This window comes from Colius striatus, chromosome Z (assembly GCF_028858725.1).
Source record: "Colius striatus isolate bColStr4 chromosome Z, bColStr4.1.hap1, whole genome shotgun sequence".
NCBI lineage: Eukaryota > Metazoa > Chordata > Aves > Coliiformes > Coliidae > Colius > Colius striatus.
In genome coordinates, this window is record NC_084790.1 from 22,812,035 (window position 1) to 22,837,684 (window position 25,650).

The following is a 25,650-nucleotide window of genomic DNA, read 5'->3' on the forward strand; positions in this document are numbered from 1 at the left end:
TCTTTTCAGTTTCCACTAGTTGTTCCTATGCTGACAAACAAAGGTCACACAAAACATGTTGTACCCAAGGGCATTGTCACAATAAATTGTGAACTTACTTGTGCTATATGATGCCATCACACAGTGGCAAAGAGAACACAAATGATGAAAGATGTAATAAAGATGTAGTTTTATACCTACTGAGATTTATTTTAATAGTTAACTACAAAGCAACTGAGTCTGTTTAATCGTCTACTGGCCCAGCTTTGTTAGTAGACATTTTAATTGTTTACAACTTTTAGGTGCTACTTGAGGATGTTTAAAATGAATTTCTTTCTTACTCTCTATCCTAATTTTTACTCTGGTGTATCTTCTGCCAAGGAAGTGTTAAAGGTTAGAAGCATATGCACTTTGAGAATGTTTTAAAGGCATCTGAAACACTTCACATATTCCTGTGTGCAAAATAGCATCTTTTATGGTTATAAAAGAGTACCATGCTTATCTTGTGTGACTTCCTGTGTAATACAAACCATAATGTTTCAACAGTAGGTAAAAGAACTTCTGAAACAGGGATCTGGTTATGATTTCAAGGTTTGAAGTGACTGGTGATTTCTGGAGTATTTTTTCTGTTTAATAAAAATATGTGCCTTGTCTCTAATTAAAATCTGTCAAAATGTTGGATCTTGCTGTATATTTTGCTAGATAAAGAGCCAATCAGCTATGACTTTTTGTAGATGGATATGTAGTTTTGTGGTAACTCTGTGCCCTTAAATTTCTCAGAGAGAGACAGAGCACTACACTTTAACTTTTTGCACAAAGTGAATCTCTAAATACTAGAGTTTTGGAAACTTGAACACTGTTTCTAATGTTTGTCATGCATTCCCTTTCTGTTTGCTTTTGAGCTAGCTGCTTATCAGTTAAAATACATGTAAAGATGAATACCTGCGGTAACTCCAATTAGGGAAAAGCCTTTTGAAGTTGTTAGTCTTGCTCTACCAATTTCATGTTGTATTAATTCTTTTATTTCCTCCCTTTTGAAGTACACCGGCACTTTTTGATGTGTGTGTCCCTTTTTTAAATTCAAAGATTAAAGATGTGCATTAAAGATGTTTTTGTTTGAATATTGAATGAAGAAGTCTGAAAATATGACTTTTCCTGGCATATTTGCTAAGTGAGGTTTGCTGAAGAGAAATGGGACTTCAGCCTTGCAGACAAAAATGGGAAGTCAGATCAAATTAACCCTTCAGGAGAGAGCCAGTCTTGGATGAAGAGTCTAGTTCATCTCACATATTCACCAAATAGGTTTGCTTTAGGTACATAATTTATGTGGATTTTCCTTTTAGAATTCAATCTCAGTCTCTTTTTCTATTTTTAATATGCTCTTAACATTCAAATTGTCCCTGAGAGATAACCATAGTACTGGCTTTTTTTGCTTACTCCTCTTTTTTTTTTCTTGCATTAATTATGATCTGAAAACTTCAGTTTACAAAGTTAAAACACTAATTGCTCTGATTTTATTTTTTTTTTCCTGCCTTGTGAAGTTACTGGTATCGTTGGGGTAGGTTGTGGTGAGGGATCCAAGAGCTGCCCAGCAAATGTAATGCATGACTTCTGTGTCTCTTCAATATGTCTCTGTCCCACACATTTGGTTTAACCTCTCACCTGGATCTTTGGCCCAATCCGTCTTCAGTCTGTTGATCTTACAGTGTCTCCTTTCGAGGCTAAGATCAAAAGCCATGTAGATAGTTTCTCTTTGTTTTTTTAACTTTAAGAACTTTTTGCTTTGGGAATTGTCTTGTCTTTGGTCAGTCTTCTTACAGGATTCTGTAAATGCACTTTCCGTCTGTGTTACACACTTCAACCCTTTCCTTGCCCTTGTGTTACAGCTATTACTATTTCTAGTTTGAGACAATCATAGCACGTGGTACTACTTCAGAGCCTAGCAGATTATTCTGGTCTACTGGTGAAAATCGTAGTTCCTGCTTTCGTTTTTCTTTCGTTTTTTGTTTATCTGTCTGTTTGCTGATGGTTTTGTAGTATCTGTGAGATTAACACAGAATTGGATTTGACATTACATTCTGGTATTGTGACTAGATAGGTAAGATCCATCTGGTGATTCATACTTTCCTGTGACTCAGAGACATTGCAAGACTATGATTAAGGTTGCGAAGTCCAGTCTTAAAATTTATCTAGAGGTAATTGACAATAGAACCTCTGTTTAACTCGTGCATATGTGTTATGGCAATATTCATAACTAAAGACTTCCATGCTTTCTTAAAAAAAAAAAAAAATCCCTATTATCCCGATTTTGCTTTATGGATACGTGGATGTATTCTATTGATAGTTACGTACCATTTTTGTGGTGCTTGCTCTAGGTCTTGGATTTAATTTGAAAATTTGCCTGCTACAGTCATCTGAGGATGCTGGTCATTCAATTTTGACTCTCATCTCTGGATAAAAGCTGATTCTTGCAGATTTTAAATCTGCTGTTGAAGGGTAACCTTCACCAAAACCACAAAATATTGCAGTAATTCATTTATAAAATGAAGATACTGAATTGTATTGAGGCTGAATATGTTTGTACAGTAGTAGGGCAGGTATTGAAATACTATATGGGTTTTTCCGTGCTATTCAAAATGTGATAAAGGACTGTGGTCATAAACTTCATGTGATCAATGTGGAAATCCAGCTAATCCCCTGCAAACTTCATCATTCGTGGAGTGGTTGTTAGAGTGAGGCCTGCTGAAAAGAAGTTACAACATCCAGATCTTCCTTTCAAGATATTAATATAAAACATTAATACAACTGAAGTCAGTGGGAACAATAGAGAACACAGATCAGTGTGTTTATTCAGTCATCTCTCCTGCACACACTGCTAGAGTTTCACATCAGTAGGAAACTGGTGTTAGAGGAAACACTCTTCCTGATTACAGCTTATTTACGTGATGAAGACCCTACCGGTGATATTTGGCAAATTCTACCTGGCAAATTCTGTTGCTCATTGCTTTCTTCTTAATAACAAGCTGCACTTTTTTATCTTTTAATTTTTGTTTACTATATTGATTACACTTTTAGTTTCATGGTGTCCCTTCTACACTAATGTTCTGTTCTTAAGCAGGCAGGGAGAGATTTTGAGGGAGCGTGCAGTCAGACATGGTTTGTCATCCTTCTCTTGGCCTCTTAAATTATTTTCATCATCACAGCAGGCCAAATTGAAATTTTCATATCTAATTTCATTTCATTCATAATCTGATTCTTCAATGCTGAGTGTACTCGTGAAGAAAAAAATTGGCATCTTAGCCTGTAATTTTGGTGTAGTTTTTCTGATTTTCTATCATGAAATGAGGAATACTTGGTCTTCAATGCAGAAATCATGGGATTTACTGTTTCAAAAAATTAGACTTGAGTGAAAGGATAGCTGCACTCATTTTCCTCTAGGTTATTTCATTATAACAACTGAAGTAAGTGCATTGTAAGTGAAAGATCTGCACCAGAAAACATTTTATGTTACAGATTATTTATTTCCTCAAAATGTTTTGTTAGTTGGAAAATATTCTTAAATGTTTTGTGTCAGTGTCATATATAGTATTGTAATAATATGAGAAAAAGATTTGCTGAAGATGTCTTTCAATCCCATTATCTCTCACTTCACTGTTCATGCTTCAATGAGAGTAATACTATATCTGTATTAAATTACATAAACAGCTCTTTCAGAATGTTCTAGGAAATGTTTTAGTCTTTAAAGTGGGAGTATTCTTTTCAGAGGGAAAAGACAGCTGAAATGAGTTAATATCTAAAGTAAAGACAAAATTCTTATTTTACTAAAACATGATTTAATTTTTCCTCATTCTGTAATTGCTGCCTTTAGGGGCAAGTTGGGTTGTTATCTAAGTAAGGTACATGTTAGCAAAGACATGGAGTTGTACATTTTCCCCATTACTGCAAGCAGCCTCATCATATAATGCATTTGCTGAGTTTGTTGAAGTATCTGAATTTGTCATTCCATCTTTAAAGTATCTAATAGTGCTATTGATGAACCTTATTTGTCCAGCTATCACAAATCTACTTCCTCAAGAATGGACTGAAAGCTGGTATTTGTCTCCCTATTATGCACTTTCCTATAGCATTAGTTGCTCTTAACATTGTAATAGTAGAAGTTTACATTTTGGAATCTGTAGTTATCAATATTTACTTTAGACTATGCATTAAAGTATCTTTTTAGCTAAGTGATCACTCTGGCATTGATATAGTGAAGCTGAAGCAATGCTATGTGTAAACTGATACAGTGCTCTTACAGATAGGCTACCTTTGGTAAAAACAGATGAACTGTTTCAATGTAGCTCTGAAAAATAGTGCTGTTACACTTATTCTTTTCTTTTTTTACAGGAAAAGCCTTATAGAAACAAGCATGTAGATTTTTTTTCCTCAGAATATGAAAGGCAATCTCATGTGCAGTAATATTGAAGTTATCACAAATACCAGATAATTTTGAACTGAATGGCCTCTCAAAATAAGGATTAGAGTATTTCAAAATCAAATGAGTGGGGATAGTACACCAGTGAAGCATGAAACTAATTTCTGTATGACTGTAACTGTCCTACTTTTATCTGAAATGGTTTTGTTAGGTTTCTGCCCAACAGACGATGATTTGCTGTGGTATCCGTAAAGAATGAGTTAGTAAGTTTTTTTTGGCATTGTTTCTATTATATGGTTTTTGAAAAACATCATAAAAATAAAGACAATTGCACTGCTTCAACCTGGCCTCAGATTAATCTGACTGCCTCCAAAGGAAAGTAACTATAGATTCACTTAAACCACCCTGAAGTGCCTCTTTGAGTATTGACTCAAAGTAAGGAGGCTTGAATGTTAGTTCTCAATTATGCAAGTCTAAACCAATGTTCTGTGCCATAGGAAGCTGCCAGCTGTCAAGGATTGGGATGTCCATATTAATCAAGTCCACTAGTCCACCACCAATACCACAAGAGGCAGTACTCATTTTTGTGCCAAGACTTGAATTTTCAGGAGTGTTAGGGTTTATTTTCAATTGTGTTCCAGTTGGTAGCATCACTAGAGGTCAATTTGACTGACTGATACATGCATATGAACTAGATGAGTGAGATTTAGGATCATACAATAATTTATTCTTAATACTCATGTGGGGCCTAGTTTTTCTGAAGGTTACTTTTACTTTTAGTTCTGACTGTGGGCCACAAGCCTTGCCTTAAAGTTCTCATTGCTCATGTTGGAAAGCCTCGACAGCCCCATAGCAACTTCAGAGCAATAAAATCCTTTTGGTCTCTAAAAAGGCATATGTTGTTGGGGAATTTTGTTCCTTTAAAAAAAAAATCCAAATAGACAGACTAAACCATAACCCATAGTCAATGGGAGAATACCTATGTGAATTAATACAACTGAAAAAATTGTATTATTATGTAGTTAATTTTAACACATTACTAAATGTAATGGTACTGTTACAACTTTTTTTTTTTTTGCTAATTACCTTTTGGCAGTACTAAAACCAGTTCTATTAGTAGTAGGTTCACAAATTGCATATGCTAGCTTGTTTATGCTATGTTTTCCTTTCTCATCTAGGGTTTGCATAATCTTTTTTTTCCCCTCTAAGCATAAAAGTCCACTGCTACTAATTTAAAATTGCTTCTACATTCTCTACCCATCAGAATTGTTAAGTACAGCCAGAAGTCTGGTTTGGTTTTTTTTTTTCTCACTTTTTAGACTTCAAGATGAAACTCTGATTTTGAGAATTCTTTTATATTCCTGGGGAAATGCACAGTCATTTGTTTGCCTGAGAGGCTAATAATGCATATGCCAGGATGTTCATAGTCTTTCCTTTAGCCAATTTATTTATAGCAGCTTGTTAAATTGTATTTAACCTATAATGCTGATTAATTGCATTTCCCCACATATTCTGAATCATGTATGAGCTCTGAGTGTAATACAATTATTCTTGTATTCACCAAAGGCTATGATTTTTTGTTTTAGTATTACACAGAAGTGAGGTGCTTCTATTTGGAGAAAGCTAGGTGTTGCAAAAGCAGAAAATGTTGCTGAGAGAATGGAGTCCAATAATCTCAATGAAATAATTAGATCTTCAGTATATGATAGGATATGAGGAAATGATTTTGAGTTGCACCAAGAAAGATTTAGATTGTACATCAGGAAGAACTTTTTTACCAGGAGGGTCATTAAGCATTGACACGGGCTGCCCTGGGAGGTGATGGAGTCACCATCCCTGGAGATGCATAGATGAGGTGCTGAGGCACATAGTTTAGTTCAGTGACAGGCCTGGCAGGGTTAAGTTAGTGGTTGGACTTGATCTTTAAGGTCTTTTCTAACCATAATGATTCTGTAAAAAGTGAAAGTTGAGCTATAAAGTGATTGGCTATTTCATAACTGTCTACATATCTGGCAGTTATAAAAACCTCAGTCATTTTGATTTTGCGTCCGTGCAATATTTCCGTACTGTAGTTCTTGCAGGTTCAGTACTTTATTTACTCATTGTTACTCGTGCTTTCTCTGAGGTAAATGCTTACAGCACTTTCTAAGGGACAAAGAGATGCCACATCATGGATTACCCATGAAGGACAAATAGCAGCTTGCATAGTGTTACGGCATCTTGCTTTGTGGTAAGAATTAAGTTGTCTGTGCCACATCATTGAGTTCTGAGGGCAGTAACAATGATTTTCTATGGTTCCTGTTATAATTTGTTGCAATATTAGGCGACCTTCTGAAAGCTTCACCTTGTAGATGCAGGTAACTTATATAAATGTTCCAGTTTTTCATTTAAAATTGAAAGAAACTTCTTTTGTTCAGGGGTGTAGAGACATACAGAAGATGTGATTCAGTATATCATTCAAGTCCAAAGTCAAAAACTCTCTCCTTTCCCAGTTTTGTAAATAACTGAGCATTGAAACCTCTTTTTACTTCTCCTCCCTTAAAGATACTGGATCCTGCTCCAAAAATTTTGAATGGCTGCAGTTGGAAGTATTAGAGAAGACATTTTTAGGTCCTTATGTGTTCTCAAAAATTCTATTTCCAGTTTCAATTTTCCTTTTTTTCACAATATTCCCATTTTATTTTTTTCAAATTAAGGTCTTTTCCAACATTCTTATTTCAGTGTGAATTTCTTTGGCTATGTTTTTGGTCCTCAAGATCTGAGTCCCACAGTGTACCTGTTCTGGGCACCCAGGCTGCCTTCATTCTCAAAGTCATAGTCCTTCATTTTTTAGTCTGATAGAGTGGTTCTTATATGGCTGAAATGTTGTATTTTCTCCTTGACCTTTTTAGTCTGAATTTCTTTACAAAAGAAAATTTAATTGATTTGTCTTTAAAGAATGTAGCGTAGATATCTTTATGTAGTTGAGAAAAGAGAAGTATGAAAACTATTACTGGAATTTATCTGATTTCTTGAATCTCTTCTCAGTCTTAGTTTGTAGTAATGTTTATGGGCAGTCAAAGTGAAAGTAAGGAAATGAACTGTGATGAAAATATGTGAGAAAGAGACAGTAGTATGTAAAAACATAATTGTAAGTGGGGAAGGAAATGTGAGAGACTACTTTTGGCTTTTTGAAATCCTTTATTTGTTTGGAGATTGTGCTTAAATTAATTTCCTATCAGATAAGCTGTGAAACTGACTTGACACTTAGTGCATGTGGACTTTTTGCAGAGGGTGGCATTCACCCAAACATAGAATCAAGTGGCAGAACTGCAGAATGCCTTCTTTGGAGCCGCAGACTCCAGAGGAAGTCGAGTGAAAGGAGGAATTTTGTTTGGTTGCTGTGGACTGGGTTAAGAATCAGTTGAGCAATCTGGATGTGCATAAATCCATGGGCCCCAATGGGATGCACCCACAGGTGCTGAGGGAGCTGGTGGAAGTCATTGCTAAACCAATCTCCGTCATCTTTAGTAAGTCATGGAGAGCAGGAGAGGTGCCTGAGGGCTGGAGGATGTCACAAATGTCACTCCAGTCTTCAAAAAGGGACAGAAAGAGGAGCCAGGGAACTGCAGTCTGGTCAGCCTCACCTTAGTCCCTGGAAAGGTGATAGAACAACTTATCCTAAGTGTTGTCTCCAGGCACTTAAAGGACAAAAGGGTCATTGTGATTCTGTGATTCTGTCAAAATGGATATAGAAACCGATGATTACTGGAGCTGTTCAAAGCTTTCTCATGTTTTTATTGCACTGAATTATTTGCCATAGGGTTTATGGAGCAGATCTGAAGCATTTTCATAAATGCTTACTGTTGGTTTTATTTAATATCTATGTTTTTTCCTTTCCTTGGTTTCTGGATTGCACCTGCTTTTTGTTTTCTAAACATAACCTTAAGGGTAAGTAAGTGCTAGAGATACCACTGAGAGCTTAGAGTGCTAAATAGTTGATTTTCAACAGTGTTTATTGTTGCAGTGACAAGGTAGCTTGCGCCTTTCTAAACTGCTGATAAGAAATTGTAAAAGGAAGCTATAGATCTACAGTAACTAAAAACGTAGTTTTATTTTCATGCTTGTTCTGGATAAATACTTCCTCCTCCCCCCAAGTAAATGCTTTTCAGATGATACATTGCAGATTCTGGCACAATATAGTCTCTCCCATAATTTTGACTTCTATAACACATTTTATATCAGAAGTTAAAAAAACTTTGCAGTATTTTCTTTTTGGAAAATAAGAATGCCCCTAAAATATGTACCACTTCATGGTTACCCAAAACTGTGCTTTGACACAACTGCCATGCAGAAATATGTAACCACTCTCAAAAGGCTAATTGATATTTCAGGATGTTGAATGTCTTCTAAGTAAATAAAACCATAGCTAGACACATTCTGTATTTTTCTTTCATGAAAATAGTCAGACCATTTTGAAACCAAAAAAACATGAATCGTACAAGAAAACTAAGTAATTTTAAGGAAAAGCAGTATAAAAAAGAGTTATGGCTGCTGTTCAGCTGTAAACTCAGGCCACTGTGCTGCCATTTATATTGTGTTGGTTCTGAGCCCTCTACAGTGTTTCTCGGTAGGTGTGTATTAAAACTGAAATAGAAGACATAAATTTGAATTTCTTTTGATGGTTGTTTTTCAAGCTATATACAGTACATTGTTTAACAGGTTTAGGAAAGTTTTAAAAGTCAGGCTGCCTAAGATGATATTCTTTTCTCTAGTGGCACTGCTATATAATCCTGGATAAACTGTAAGGCTAAGGCTTGGTTTCCATACTACTATAATAATCTGTTTAATTAACTGATCAAAAGTCTTTTCTAAATGGAGAATCATGGGGCTTAAACCTTTGTGATTGCAGTGTGAAGAGATATCACATGTGTGTTTTTGACCTTAGTGGTTAACGTGTTCTATCAAAGTAGGTGATCCTGTTTTCTATTACCTGCTTTGGGCTGCTACCATCACTAGCCCCTAAGTCAGCATTTGAGTCTGTCTTTGTTGACCATGATCAATTTTGATAGGTTTCTTTAACTGAACTGAACTTCTTTCTTCATCTAAAACCTATGGTGAGCAAGATGCTAAGATGTTTAGGCTCCTGAGAGAACCAAATGTAATTTCCTTACTTAATTTTAGTGACACTTATGGAGTGAAAAATGTTTTCCAGTTGTGTGATTGTGATATAATTTGCTGGCAGATTGCACATACTGTCAAGCAGAGGGGCTTAGCAGACCTATGCAGGCTGACCTGATGAAGTTCTTCCTACTGTTTTGTTGCTTTAGCTGTATATAAAGTCAGTCTGAGACTGTCTGTGATTTCCCGTTAGCTTTGTTTGGCCTTGTCTGAACTCCATGACCATCTTGGACTGGCAGTGGTCATTAACAGGTCATGATCCATAATTTTCCTTTTGGTATGCTTAGTCATATGGCTTTCAGTGTTTCTTACATGATTGGTGTAGTGTCAGCACAGTATACAAAGAAATGCAATGTAATGTGCAGTAATGTGAAAATGTAAGTGGTGTAGCTGCAATAAATTTTGGAAGTTCTATCTTTGAGCTGTGCCTGGGGAAGGTGTTTCTGCTACTCACTGTCTCTACTGTCTTTCATCTAGAGATTACTCTCACTGTAGGAGACAGTGCATGCATTGGCTTGTCTGCCCTTCACAGTGAAGTGCCTCTGGGATGGATGGCTTTGTGCTGTTAATGATTTTAGCAGGATTGTTGGACTGGTCAGAGATTAACTGAGATATGGCAGGCTTTTGCTTTTACCAAGTCAGCCACCATATTTACTAGCAGGAGAGACGCTAGATTAAAAACAACTTGTATGTAAATTAGCTTGCTAGATGGTAAGATTTAATATTTCTACTTTTCTTTATCGAGAAGGCCAGGTAGCTTATTTTGTAAAAGACGTGTAGTTCTGTTCTGGCCCACTTAATTTGTGTCAGGTGTAGCTTCATAATGTTTGAATATTATTTTAGATTAATGATTAAAAACTAATTTGAAATGTATTTTGGTGTAGCTTTCTATTAAAAATTCTGTTGCTCACATGCTTAACTGCTTTTTGGCTTTTCAATAGTAACAATTTAAAAAGCAGCACAGAATTTATGTTTATCAGTAACATCTGTATATGCTAGAATACACATGAGTAGATCTGTTGATTAAGAAAGAAATTACTATTTTTAGATGGTTTACCATTTATTGATAATTGTTTTCTTTGTCCTAAAAGAAAAATAAATAGGAAATAAAACTGAATCCTCAACTTTGCTGATAAATTTTTGGAAAGAGGGGGAAACTACCTTATTTTGGATCCTTAGTTGTGTTTTATGGATTGGTTCCAGCAAATCTGAAGCATAGAAAGTCACCTTATTTTGAGTGGTCACAGGCAGTTTGAATTGATAAATTTGGCAAGAGAGGGAAGCAAATCAGTCTTGGATTCCAGGAGAATTTGTAGAATTTATGTTGTATAACAACGTCTAACATTTGTAGAGCCTGACACCATGTTCACTGCATGGACCATTCACAATATTAAAAGGACCTGAGCGCTTCTTTCCATCTGATTGTAACCTAAACTTGTATTTTATAGCTTGAAACAATTGGATGGCAGCTTAATCTTCAGATGGCAGAGTCCATGCAAGCAAAGATGAAGTCTCCTCAAGCAGTGCTAGAGCTGGGAGTGAGCAATGAAGATTCAAAGGTAGGAATTACGTACCTAGCAAAAGCTGAAATGAACTGTTGTGATGACCTTACGTTCAGAGTTCTGAGGCATCAGTTGGAAGTCTCGATCCTTGTTAGTATGCCAACGTTTTGATTTTTATAGTCTATATAATTACGCATTTGGAATTGCGAAGTACTGATGTAATAGCATATGTATTAGACTGAGAGCTGTGTTACCAGCATTTTGGGCTGTAATGTAATAGAGAATGTCATGCAATATGGTTATTTTAGGTCTCTAAAATATCTTTATAGATAATTTATTTTTATCACATAGCACATGATTGGTAGTTTTTATACTTTTTGATGTCTGACAGCCTGCAGCCTTCTACCATATGTTGTTATGTATTACTCATCACCTGCAACCTTTCTTTGCTACTGATGTTTTAATACGAATGCAAGGCCAGAGAAAGACAATATTTGGAAGTTTAAGGTGAAGACTTAAGTTCAAATGTTTTAGTGATCAGTGGTGTTTCAGTGCCAAAACCAACTAATGAATTTTTTTTTAATTAATAAATTCTATATCTTTTCTTAACTAGCATGTTTTAAATTAAACATATGAATTGCTTTTAACCTTACCTTGCTAACAGAGATTGGAGTCTTCTGTGGTATCTGTGAAAAAGTCAGTATAAAGTTCTACTTCAGCATTGCATTTATAGTGCAGTAATTTTACTAATGTGATTGGAAGTTTGTATTTATAGTAGAATAAAAAAAGAATATAGAGCTTACATTTGTGCTTCTCACAAGGACTTGCAGCAATATTTTTTTTTTCAGCAGTTCTGTGCACTTCCTTGCACTCTGTATTTTTCAAATGCAAGTACAGGAACTGGGCAATATTTTGCATCCAAGGTGCATTGGGCAGCACTGCATACAGATTCAATTCCATAGCAATACAATTTTGTAAAAAATTAGGAAAAAAAGTCATTTTCACGTGACACAGAAAGTTCATAGAAACGTTACAGTTGGAAAAGACCTTTAATATTGAGTCCAGACACTAACCTAACACTGCCAAGCTCATCACTAAACCACGTCCCTCAGCACAACATCTGTGCATCTTTAAAATATCTCGAAGAATGGGGACTCCACCACCTCCCTGGGCAGCCCATTCCAATGCTTAATAACCTTGTCAGTGAGAAAATTCTTCTTAATTTCCAATGTAAACCTCCCCTTGTTCAACTAGAACCTGTTTCTTCTTGTCCTATCATTTATTACTGTAGGGAAGAAGTCAACCCCCACCTTGCTACAACTCCCCTTTAGCTAGCTGCAGAGAGTGATCATAGAATCATAGAATCGCTGGAAAAGACCTTTAAGATCATTGAGTCCAGCCCTCTTCTCAGCCTTCTCTTATCCAGGCTAATACTCCCAGGTCCCTCAGCCATACCTCATCAGATTTGTTCTCCAGACCCTTTACCAGCTTCATTGCTTGTCTCTGGATATGCTCCAGCACCTCAATGTCCTGCCTGTAGTGAGCAGCCCAGAACACAGTATTTGAGGTGTGGCCTCAACCAATTCCCAGTACAAGGGGACAATCACTTCCCTGATCCTGGTGGTCATACTGTTTCCAGTACAAGGCAGGATGCTGTTGGCCTTCTTGGCCACCTGGGCACACTGCTGGCTCATGTTCAGCTGGCTGTCAGTTAATATCACCAGGTCTTCTTCCACAGAACAGCCACTCTGCCCCAAGCCTGTAGCGTTGCATGGAGTTGCTGTGGCCCAATTGCCAGACCTGGCGCTTGGTCTTGTTAAACCCCACAGAGTTGGCCTGAGCCCATTGCTCCAGGCTGTCCAGGTCCCTCTGAAGAACCTCCTGTCCTCAAGCAGATCTATGCACCTGCCTAGCATAGTGTCACCAGCAAACTTGCTGAGAGTGCACTCAATCTCTTCATCCAGATCATTAATCAAGATGTTAAACAGAACAGGCCTCAAAACTGAGCACTAGGGAACACCACTGGTGACTGTCTGCCAATTGGGTTTAACTCTATTCACCATGACTCCCTGGGCCCAGCCTTACAACTGGTTTTCCACCCATCTCAGATTACATCCATCCAAACCATGGGCAGCCAGTTTTTCTAGGAGGATACAATGGGAGACTGTGTCAAAAGTTCATCTGTTTGATTTACAAACAGAATTCAGCAAGTGGATTTTTTAAAAAATTGTTTAATCTCTGTTTCTTTTTGTGGGTGTAATTAGATACCTAGATCAGAATTATTTTGCAATTACTATAAGTCTAGAATAGACTTGTAACTGATATTTATATAGAACAGTGCAACAAGAAAAACATACTGATGCTCTCGCATTATAGACAAAAAACTTTAAAAATCTGGGTTGATGTGAGGAATGACTACTTTTTTTCTGAATGATTACATCCTAATAGGCATAAGATTGGCTAATATATGTTTATGTACTGATAAAAATGTTGGAATATAATGTGTGCCGTATTTTGTGTCTTCATGATCTCTTTTTGCCCTAATTATTAAGTTATCTGAAAATCTCGATACTATATACTTTTCTTTCTCCCCAAACTTATATATATGTGTTTTGCACAGAAATGTGTCAAGAATTTAGTGTCTGTGTTCTTAGTGATTGTTATAAATTCTCACATGAATTTTTAACTTCTATTTTGTTTGTTTTAGTAATTTATGGATATAACAGCTTGGAATTTTTTAAGGGACGACACAAAACACTGTTACAGAGGAGCTTTTGTAGATTGACTCATTAGGGGGCAGTAATGCTCTTTGTCACACTTCCTCTTTTTGTTTTGAGATCATGCTCAGAATCGGTTCTGAAGGCAGTCATTGTGGGCAGTATTAAGTGTTTACATTTCTAATCTGTATATAACAATAGTAGTTTGTCTTTCTCATCTACAGAACCAAAGCCTATTAATAAACCCCCACATAGTGAGCAAAGTAAATGAAATTGGGCACTATTTCCACTTTTGATAACTAAAAGTAATTGTACAAACACGTTAATGTTTTTATTGCAACTCAGTCCTCTTAAACGTCATTTAAACTGTCCTATTTTAGAGGGTGATGTTTAAAATGAGTATTTAGATGATGTCTCCAGGAGAGACAGTCAAAACACCTGTGGATATATGAATAGTATTTTTGCTTCACAAAACCAAAAATAGTTGGAAGATTTCCTATATGCTGTGTAAATATTTGTAGAGTATATTTTGTCAACTTCGAATGACCTGCAGAGTCTCATAGGTATTATACCATCAGCACTTAGAAGTAACCTTTGTTTTTTTCAGACGGATCAACCTGCTAGAGACACACTTGTTGCCCCAGGAAATACACTTTTGGGACTAGTAGTAATTGTGATCACATCACGTGATTTTTTGTAAACGTCTTTTTCTGGGTTTACTTTGCTGTTTACTTGTACTCAGACTTTGAATTATGCTTGATTTGGATCCAAAAAATATTTTGTGTGTGCTATAGAAAGTTTTTCACCATGGGGGTGTGGTAATGAGTTAGCCGGAGAGGCTGCAGAGTTGGCAGCCTTGGAGGTACTCAGGAGTCAATGGGATGTGTCCCGGAGCATCCTGACTTAAGTATGAGTTAGCTGTGCTGTGAGCAGAGGGGTGGATTGGGTGGGCTGCCAAACCCTGCCTTCCAGCTTGAGTTGTCCTCTGGTTTAGGCTGCTTTGCATCTCAGTGCTGATGGTGTTTTGTTTGAGGAGGAAAAAAGGGGAGCTTTCAATTAAAAATCCAGTTAACAGCAGCTTCTTACAAGGATTCAGAATTTGAAATGTTTAATTGCATTTCAAAATCTGAAGGAAGTGGAATTTCTGTGAACTAAGTGCACAAAAGAAGCTGGTATGATAGGACGCATCTTTTGGAACTGCTAGATCCTTTTGCTTTCATTTTGACATTTTAACCAGTTAAGGTGGTATTTAGAACTGATGTCTAAGATACCAGCTGTGTATTTGGGTTTTCTTTAATAATATAATATGATTCAAGATTTTTTTGGGCTGTTGAGTTGCAACAAAACCATCAAGGTTTTTAACAGATTTGTTATTCTCATGGCTATAGAGTCAATTAACCAGTAGAGGGAGCACAAATTAACAGTACTGATCATCCGTGCTTCTAATTGTGATTTTGATTTGCAAACAGAGATTGATCTCTAAAAATGATGTGTATTTAAAATGTTTCTTTCGGTAATTTATTAATAATTTTCCACATAAGCACACAGTTGCATATTCATTTCCACTGTTAATAGCAGTAACTCCTTAGGCCATCTTGTTCCAGACCTTTCTAAACAACTGTGATAATTTTCTATCCTCATAGCTGCCATGTATATTAAAAAAAAAATTGTACTAAGAGCTGTAGAAATGATCTAAGGGCTTCAGAACTACCACATCATTGATGCCGAATATATCTGCAGAGGAATGTGATAAGAATAGTTTCCTAAAGAGTTTCTGCTATGCCTCTTCTTTAGGAAGCTCCAGTAAGGCAAATCGTAGAAGGCATTTCTTACTGTATGTTTTATGTGTACTTTGTAGTTAACATTTGTACTTGAAAATTGTTATGATAAAGACACTATTCTTGCCTAGTATTGTCTCTTAATAGTTATCCATTTTTTTTCTGTAAATCCATTCCACAGATTTCATTAGATCCAGTTATTTAATTACAATTTGTGCTATAGAAGGCTTTGCTCTTTTTTTGGCTTTCCTTCTGATTATTTCATCTAGAGTTTTATTCTTTAATATTAAAGACTAATTCAGAGAACTCTTTTTTTTTTTTTCAGTGTGAATGCTATGTACAGATTCTTTATGAGAATTCAATACTTTATTTATTTTATTCCTTCTTTATATATGTATTTAAAAAATTTTGTTACAGGATTTTTTTCTGCCAATGTGTGTCAGAAATTAACTGATAAACGTGCTGCTTTGTTAAACCTTCTAATGTAATACTTTTGACAAAAGATAGATAATATTAAAATGTTACTATACTAATTTAATTTTATTTCCTTTCAATTAATTTCTCCTAACTCTTAGATGCTTTGAAAGGAGACTGTAACAATAAAAGTATTTTGAACTATTTTTTTCTGCAACCATTTGTTCAAAATAAAAATGGGGTCAGACTGCATTTGAAAGTGAGGTTGTAATACATATCCATCACTCTACAGAGTAAATAGAAGTCTGAAAATTTTAGATTTTTTTTTTTTATTGTTGAAGTAAGAGGACATGGATTTCGTTTTATTCCTACTAGTTTTACTTTCTATATGTTTCTGGACTATGAACAAATTTAGACCATAGACGTTTTACTCTGTTTACTTAAGTAAGTATGCCATTCTGTTTTCTAAGCTTGTCATTATGAATACTATCCCCACTTTAACAGCAGAGTAGATGAGAATCCAAGCTTTTTTTTTCTAGCAGAGCTAGATCAATCACTCTGTTCAGGCTGTAGATTCTGTACAGCCTGTATGGCATAGGACCTGCACTTGGATGGATATTTAAGGAAATACAGTGGTGCTTCCCCTTTCTTCTCTGTTTACCCCTTTGTTTCCCTCTGAAAATAAGATATATTTGTGGAGTGGTGTCAACAGTGCAAGTCGGTGGATGGTAGTGATATGTTCCCACTCCAGAGAGGTAGCAGGTGGTAGAATTGAGGATTTATACCAGTATGTACCTTCTTCATTCGCTTTCTTGGTCCTCAGCTTTTGGGCTGATGCATCTAATTGCCCTTCCCCCCCCCTTCCCCCCCTTTTCTCCCCCCCTTTTCTCCCCCCCTTTTCTCCCCCCCTTTCCTCCCCCCCTTTCCTCCCCCCCTTTCCTCCCCCCCTTTCCTCCCCCCTTCCTCCCCCCCTTCCTCCCCCCCTTCCCCCCCTTCCCCCCTTCCCCCCCCTTTCCCCCCCTTTCCCCCCCCTTTCCCCCCCCTTCCCCCCCTTCCCCCCCCTTCCCCCCCTTCCCCCCCCTTCCCCCCTTCCCCCCCTTCCCCCCCTTCCCCCCCCTTCCCCCCCCTTCCCCCCCCTTCCCCCCCTTCCCCCCCTTTCCCCCCCTTCCCCCCCCTTTCCCCCCCTTTCCCCCCCTTTCCCCCCCTTCCCCCCCTTCCCCCCCTTTCCCCCCCCTTTCCCCCCCCTTTCCCCCCCCTTTCCCCCCCTTCCCCCCCTTTCCCCCCCCTTTCCCCCCCCTTTCCCCCCCCTTTCCCCCCCCTTTCCCCCCCCTTTCCCCCCCTTCCCCCCCTTCCCCCCCTTCCCCCCCTTCCCCCCTTCACCCCCCTTCACCCCCCTTCACCCCCCTTCCCCCCTTTCCACCCCTTCACCCCTTTCCCCACCCCTTTTCTCCCCCCCTTTTCTCCCCCCCTTTTCTCCCCCCCTTTCCCCCCCTTTCCCCCCCTTTCCCCCCCTCCCCCCCTTCCCCCCCCTTTTTCCCTTTTTTCCCTTTCTTTTCCCCTTATCCCCTTTTTTCCCCTTTTTTTTTCCTTTTTTTTTTTTCCTTTCTTTTTTTCGAAGTAGAGGAGTAGTTTGTACTGCAAGGCTTTGAAAACAGGACAACTAAAAGACCTGGTACTGAAGGAACTATGATGTGGTGCAAAGACTAAAGAATTGTACATTTCATCTCACTTTCAGCAGCTGCCTCTCAATCGCTTTGTGTTCTGGTGAGGACATCACCCTTTTTCTTCCCAGAACTCAAACGAACTTGCATGTACACCCTTGAAAAAAGTTTAATCTTATCATCAAGCAGATTTGTAAGACTTGAGCAATTGCAATAAAGTAAGTAGGACAGGCCTTGAATGAATCACAAAATGTTCAAGGATGAGATTGAGAGAAAAGGTTTTCCCATTCCTACGTAGAGGGGATAATTGAAGGCCTGGATAGCCTCAAACAGTATAGTTCTGGTTCAAGTGCTTTCTGAACTTCTATATATAAGCAAGGTTGCTGATTTTGGCAACTTACATGAGGAAACCAGTTTTGTTCTGAAAACTAAACTCGAATAAATACTGCTGATAAGAAAGCAGAAACTTTGCTAAGAGGATACTTGAGAAAAGTCTTCATTTTGTAGGAGCTGTAGTAAGAATGACTGTATGATCTTGAGAGTGTGGAACAGCTCAGAAGAATGAGCCTTACATTTTTAATTTGGTTCCGGGCTGTCAAATAGCTCCAGAGCTTTCATTGCTTAACCATAAGAGCCAGAAATTCTAGACCTGTAAGGCACACTTATTCTTGCATTACACTGTTTTTGATCTATCATATCTATTATCTCTGATTAAATCCATTAAATTAGAGGGAAAAAAAATAAAGCTGCAGTCCAGAATTTTCAATATACTGAGAGGACTTCTATTTTCTTACCAGCATAGAAATGGATAGGAAAGTAATCCATATCCTGTAAGTTGTGTCTAGTTTGACATTTTACATAGAAACCATTTACCAGGTGGTGTGACTGCAGGAGTATGCACTCACCTCTGGCAATTGTACTGTAGACTGTAGTTAATTACCTGGCTTCATTTGTGATCTTAAATGATTTAATTATCCAGTTATGGTAAAGATCTCTTTACAGGGATCTCTACCATATTCTTATGTGTCAGCTGGCAATATACACTATTAATGAATTCAACCTATAACACCTGATTTTTACAAAGCCTTTCACTGGTGACAGCCTCTGCACATGCTCAGTTCACCCTGAAGCACTGATAACTTAATCCATGTATCTTTGTGTAATGGCATTAAAGAAGAAAACAATCCCAGTAGGGTGCAGCCTGGGGCAACCTCTGCCTGTATTTGGTACTGAAACTCTTTGTTTTGTGCAAGAATAAACTGAATTATCCTTAATGTGTAACTTCACTGTGGCCAGTCCAAATAAGCTGCGGAAAAGTAGCTGAAATATTTAACTTAAACTTAGTGACCCATTTCATTGCCAGGTAGAGTTAAACTTTGAGGTTTTAAGGGCATTTGAAAAACACAAAGATCTGGTGGTGTTTTTCTCATATATTTTCTCAGTTATGTATGCCACCTTTTTTCTTACAAGATTTGTTTCCTATGTGCCTCAAACTGATTTTGTGGGCTTGAACCTTCAGTTTCTTCAGATGAAGAAAAAACATCTATGGGCTTCATTGCAAATTCACAGGCATCTATATGCTTCTGTGCCTGCTATTTTCAGAAACTATTCAGTGTTTTAGTAAATGAACTTATGTTAGCAATGGAAAAGAATCTTTTTTTTTTGTTATTGTTACTTTGCTATGCTTTTGCAGCACTTCCTGGTAGTACCAATCCTCCTGTTTTTACTTAGGTAGTAAGCTCTATGGTCTGTTAACAAATATATTAAAAATCGGCATGTCCCCCATGTCTTTTTCTTCCTAACTCTCTAAGGTAGAAAGATAAGACAGTGTAAGAAATGGGTGAGTTTTGGGATAGGTGAACACAAAAGCTGAACTTTCTCTAACAGCAAGGCTCAATTTTACCAACATAGTGCTGAATGTGTCCTCCATTACAACAGAGTTGACTGCTGCCTTTGAGAACTGGAGGTGAGGACAAAGAAGACAACATATAAACTCCAAGTCAGCAGCTTTCTATTGTGGATGTTTAAAACCAGATAATTCTTCTGTGTGTAGCTATGTAAAAAATCAAAATTTCTCTAATTCATCATTTCATCAAAATGTTAAAGGTATACAATTCAGAGAAGCTTAAGGCCTTATGGTGTAAGTATATAAATGAAGTAGCATTTTATATCATTTAAATCAGATAGGCATGTTTGTCTTTTGCATTTTTTGACTGTTAGTAGCAAGCAGAGGTGGAGTATGTTCTTTATAAAAGTAGGAGATTAACTTTTTAATATGAAAACCTTGATATTTGTGAATCTGTGCAGAACTACCTATAAACACGTATCTTTATGTTTTCTGAGTACCACTGGAAATGCTTCTCATTTTTCTGTCTTCAGCTTCTCGGTTCTTCTATCTGTAAAGTGGTGGACTTACTGCTGAGTGGTTGCAACTTGTGGAAAGTTCTGTTATCTATTAATCCTTTACTTTTCCTTTGAGAGGTTCTAAATGTAGAAGTTATGAGAGATGTGGAGTTTTAAAAAGGAATTTCCGTGTGTTTTTCCTCAGTAGACCCATGCTTCAAAATATTTCACATCTTTAAGAGCATTTTCCTGTAGCTGGCTTCCAAGTAAAGGATATCTTCAGAACTTGTTGGAAGAGGTAGGATTGTCTTTTGCAATCATGACTACTGACAGTTTTTCATTTATTCTGACACTTCAGTAGCAGTTGCCTTGCTGCTCATTACTGTAGAAGTAGCTGGGGAGCATTCTGTGCTTTTGCTGTTCACTTCTTGGGCGGGAATGGAAGAGGTGCACTCTTCTTAATGCCTTGTCTTCTGGTGGTATGTACTGTGTTGGAGGCACGCTCTGAATATGAAAATATCTTTAGTTAGAGAGAAGCAAAGTATAAAATGAAGTTCAAAGTAAGATATAAATATGTACAGGATATTTTAATGGAACCTGTGAACTTAGCAATAAATGCATCTAACTTTTGTAGCTACACCATAGAAATGCATTTTTTGGAAACACCAAAAAGAGGTAGGTTAATGACTTTGCTCGGGGAATCCAGAAAGAAAAGTGTAGAGTGTGCAAAGATGGCCTGAAATCTTGTGCAGCCAATTTGTGAAAAAAACCAGAAAAGGTGATTAAATAGGGTTGCAGAAGAGAAGAAGGTATGATGTCCACACCTACCTAGACTGACTGCAGGACTCTAACTTTTCGCTACATAATTTCCTGTGTTTTTCAGGCTTATTATACGTGCTACTGTACTCAGCATGCTCTGTGTTGGAACTCTTGTGTTGTCAGCAGAAGAAATGAAGAAACATATAAAAAATCTAATGCAAGTGCCAATGACTTGGGTTCTTATTGTGCGTTCTAAGCAGTTTAGTTGTGTAACGTTTTATTCCATTTTCTTCATAGGGTAAACTTTGCTGAGCTTTAGCTGCTGAGGAACACTGGCAGGAGTTTTATATTTATGTTTTCTCCAATATTTAGTCTGCCTTTTATTACTACACAAAAAAACATACTTGCATAAACTTCTTAAACTTCTTTTTTTAAGATGAACCTCATTATTTTGTCCCAAGTTGCATGTGCCTTTGAAAAATTAAGTGGATGCAGTATATTGGAAACTGTTATACTATGTGGCTGTTTAAATTATGTGAATGGTATTCTGAGTAGAAGAGAGATAAGCAGAAAGATATGAGGCATAGAGTAGTCATTCAGCCTGCAATTGTCTTGTTTATGTTCTCTCTGAAACTTCTGAAAACCCTAGTTGCAGGTTGATATATTTTAACCCATCAGACATTTTAGTCTTGTTCTTCTCCTGCAATAAGTCTTTGTTATGTTCATAAAAAAATCTTGCAGACTGTAGTTATTTTCTGATTTCAAACATGTGGCATTTTCAATCCATTTTGCTTATTTATGCTGTAGGGCAGGGGTTTTTTTAGGTATATTTGATCAGAACGTTATATACATGAGTGGTTTTTTTTAAGTACCATAATATTTGAGGTCTTTGTTTTCTTGCTGAGTGTCATGTTGCCTAAATGACTTTTACTGTGTTCTATCTTTTTGCAAATCAAATAAGTAATTTAAATAAATTTCTGCTTTTGGGTTTTTTTCCCTACAGTATCAAATCCCTTCCTTGAGCTTTAGTTGCAGTAGACCTAGTTATTCCATTTCCTATATCTGTAAAGATTATTCTTTTGCCCATTTGAGCTGAATATTATTTTCTCAGGAGAGACAGCATAGCTATATTTTCAAGGAAAGACTATTGCGGCCAGCTTCAACATCAAATCCAGTTAAAACATGGATGTTTCCAAGGGAATTCCAACACTAAAGTTATGTATATTGGCTGCCTTGTACAGGCTGTAGTTGATATTTAAACTTCTAGATTTCCGTTGCATATTTGCAAGTATTTCATTGCAAGCCTGCATGTAATTACATGCTTTTAAAAACAGTTTGACTGCCATATACTGGAAGATGTCTGTCGTAATACACAGAAAAGCTGTGATTAATTGGCTTTTAACTGGTACAATTTTGCCTCTTTTAAGGTTCTGAAGTGTAAAAAGTTGGGCCAAATGGTCTAAAAATTGCACAATTTACAATATTTAAATAACTTTTAATATCTGGGAATAGTTAGCAAAGTTGGCTTTCGTTATTCCTTAACTTTCTAGTGTGTCACATGTCTGATTTTTTAAAAAGAAATAACGTATACTTTGTTCTGACCTCTCCAACAAACACCTACACTCCTTTACCAGAGAATGTGATATGGAACAGGCATGCAGAACTGCATTTAAGTAGGCAGCAGATTTGCATAGAGGAAGATGAGCATCGTCTTTGAGAGTTAGCAGCCCATTGATTGAGTGGGGAGCCTCAGATGGGTCATCTGCTGCCACTGAAGCAGACGCTGGCCTGTTAAAGAGGTAGTAGTGAGATCCTGGTCCTGGGTGGAAGTGAGCCAGGGACCTGCTCTGGGAACAGTAGCCTGTGTTCTCTTTGGTGTTTTGACTGCAATGGACGTGACTCCCATCTTCTGCACTGGAAGGGAGAGAGATGGTGGTTGAATGAGGGTACAAGTCTTCATTCTAAGTATCTGCACAGGACTTGGGAGACTTGGTTGTATCCCTTAATATTATGGGGCAGTCTGCCTTTCTTCTGGAACAAGCACTGCTGAGTGCTGGAAGTTACTGATGGAGGAGTGGTTTTGGTAAGTTTACAGGGATTTTAAGTGTATAGTGTACAAAAGTACTCTTGTCAGACTGAAGTTGAACAACTGTGAGACTAATTCAAAATAGAGTGCTTGTCAGTATTTTTCTTTAAGACTTTTTTTTTTAATCTTTTCAAGAGTAGAGTTCTTTTATAATGCTAAAAATTGAGGACGTCACATGTGAAGCTGTTTAATTTGGATTAGGAAGTTACAGATTCTATTATAGTATTTTTACTGTGCGGTAAAAAGGAGAGAAGCTGATGTATTTTAGAACATTTGCATCTTGCCAGGATCAGGTCCCAAACCTTGCTATGGGACCACTTCAGGGTTATGCATCCAGCACCCAGGCACATCTCTCCACCCTATTGTCTCTCTATGCAGCATGTCATGTGTCTTGTTGAATAACAAATTGCACACCTATTCCTCTTCACCATGTCAATACTTACATCAGAAGAGATTGTTTGACAGTGAAAGAGTGTCAGCAGCTGCCAGACCAATTCATATACCCTGCAGGTTGTAGGTTGCTTTTGTCTTATGTACCTTTAGAGGACATGACAGTGAGCAGAACTGTAGCATATCCTGTTACGCTGTTGGTTAATACTTTACCAGAGATTCTGTGTTACTTTGACTGTTACAGACTAATTAAGTATTTCATGTGACAAGCACCTCACTGGGGCTACGCAAGAGCAGTACAGAAGCAGCCCTTCCTTCTTCATTTGCATTCAGTTTACATTGGTATTCACCACTGTTAAGAGTGTTGTGAGCTCTGCTTTTCTTTTGTGAGTTCTTTTGTGAGTTTCAGCATTGTTTTGTGAGTTTCAGTACGAATTGATACTGTGAAGAAAAAGTAAACCTTTTTGTGATTATGAGTTTCCAATCAAGCTGCTTTGCGGGTAAATAGTATGTTATGAATTTAAAAGCAACTGGATTGTTCTGTGTTTCCTGTCTGCTTTGTAGAATCGCTAAGCTAACTTTTGCCATTTCGTTTGTCAATATACAAACTAAGGAAATTGCCAAATTTGGCTTCCTGGGGAAGTGGTTATGTATGTGCTTGAAAGAGTACAAAGTGAGTGTCCCCTGTGTTGCTAACATCTGTCCTGCTTGAGGCAATAAATACACAGTACATACTATCAAACAATACCAATGCTGGACATTTGACATTGAACAGGTGTCTATAACAGTACTGTGACACTCTTTCCAGTCATACTTCAGGTAGAAGAGGGTAGGTCATTACCTCAATTATTTGCAAAGGTGTCAATTTTCACTCATCTTGTTTTCTTGTTGTTTACAAATGACAGGAGCTTGGTATCTGGAACTGTGTGGCATCTAAATTTGTGCCACTTCCTACAGTGCCTGAGAAAATCTTGCTTAGTATGTTTGTATAAAATCACTACTAATGAAATAACAAATACATATTTCTAGGAAGGCACTCTACCTGACAAGGCCGTAAGAGTAGGAGGTTTCAAGGGGGAAAATATTTTTTTTTTACCTGTCTCAAGACAGATTCTGTTACTAAGAATAAATTTTGAAGTTTTGTAGTGAAAAGGCAATATAAAACCAAAAGTAGAGCTAGAGCTAATGAAAATGTTTGCATAGCTTGAAATTTGTATGTAAGGAAAAGCTACTGCTTCGTCTGACCCCTTGGGTGACACTTTTGTACTTGCATACAGGTAGCAAGAATAACCAAGTTGTCCAGCTAACCCACGATGTGGAACCATACCAATGGGTCAAATGGAAGAGAAAAATGCACTGTAATAGCTGTCTTCGTGTAAGGGGATGACAACTTCTGTTCTGCATGTAATCAAAATATTATGAGAATTGCTTTGTAGGTAGTGTTTATAAGTGCTTTCCTTCCTCTACAACATCAGGATTAGGTACTCAATTTTTAAGTAGTGCCTGTTTTGAGGCTTTTTGGATTACTTCTGGTGCATAAAGGCAGGCAGCAGTGTTTTAAAGAAAGCTGAAAATACTAGATTATTTCTCTGTCCTCTTCTCCAACATCAACAGAAATGAGGAGCTAGGAGAAGCTTATACATGGGAAGAAGTGGTTTTATGAGACTGGACATTTGAGAGCAAAACAAGCTGCCAATGACTAGATATGTATGCAACTCTAGTTGGTGTATATTTCTTTGATTAGGTGCTTCAACACTGAAGGATGTACCTGTGTCAATTGAGATTAAGTGCATTATCCACTGTGTTGGCATGGGAGAGTTGCAGGCATAAGCTTTCTGGAGAAGGACTGACACCATACCTTACGTGACTCTTCACTGGTGGCTTAGGGGTGCCATCATAACAAGTAGTCCTGGAGGGTTTTACAATCTGAGCACAGAATTCATGTTCTCATTCAAATTCAGGTTCTTGTTCAAATTCATGTTCTCTTTTCTCTTCTCCTATTCTGAATATTAAATAAATAAGGTTCAAAGCCTACATTCTTGAAAAACAAATACATGTTTTTGTTCAACAGCACATGCCTAAGCATTACAACCACTAGATCAGGACACAGAGGAACATGTCCAGGCAGGTTTTGAAGACCTCCAGAGAAGGAGACTCCACACCCTTCCTGGGCAGCCAATGCTGTTTTTCCTTATGTTTAAATGGAACTTTTTGTGTTCCAGCTTCATCCCTTTACCCCTTGTGATGTCACTAGATATAACAGAAAAAAGTGTTGCTTTAACCTCCTGACAGCCACCATTTAGGTACTTGTAAATATTAATGAGATCCTCCCTCAGTCTCCTCTTCTCTAGACTAAACAGCCCCAGTTCCTGCAGCCTTTCCTGGTATGAAAGATGTTCCAGTCCCCTGATCATCTTGGTGGCCCTGTGCTGGACTCTCTCCAGAAC

General features: G+C 37.5%; 1 protein-coding gene across 4 annotated transcripts in view; it reads left to right on the plus strand.

The window, feature by feature from the left end:
- The window catches only part of COMMD10 (COMM domain containing 10), a 114,774-nt gene that overhangs the window by 15,202 nt on the left and 73,922 nt on the right, over nt 1-25,650 (plus strand). For 3 of the 4 annotated variants that reach the window (XM_062018566.1, XM_062018568.1, XM_062018567.1), the window contains exon 5: nt 11,002-11,112. In XM_062018566.1, the coding sequence (XP_061874550.1) occupies nt 11,002-11,112 (111 nt within the window). Of the gene's footprint in view, nt 1-11,001; nt 11,113-20,176; nt 20,267-25,650 lie in introns of all 4 variants that reach the window. The other variant, XM_062018565.1, reaches the window with a different exon arrangement.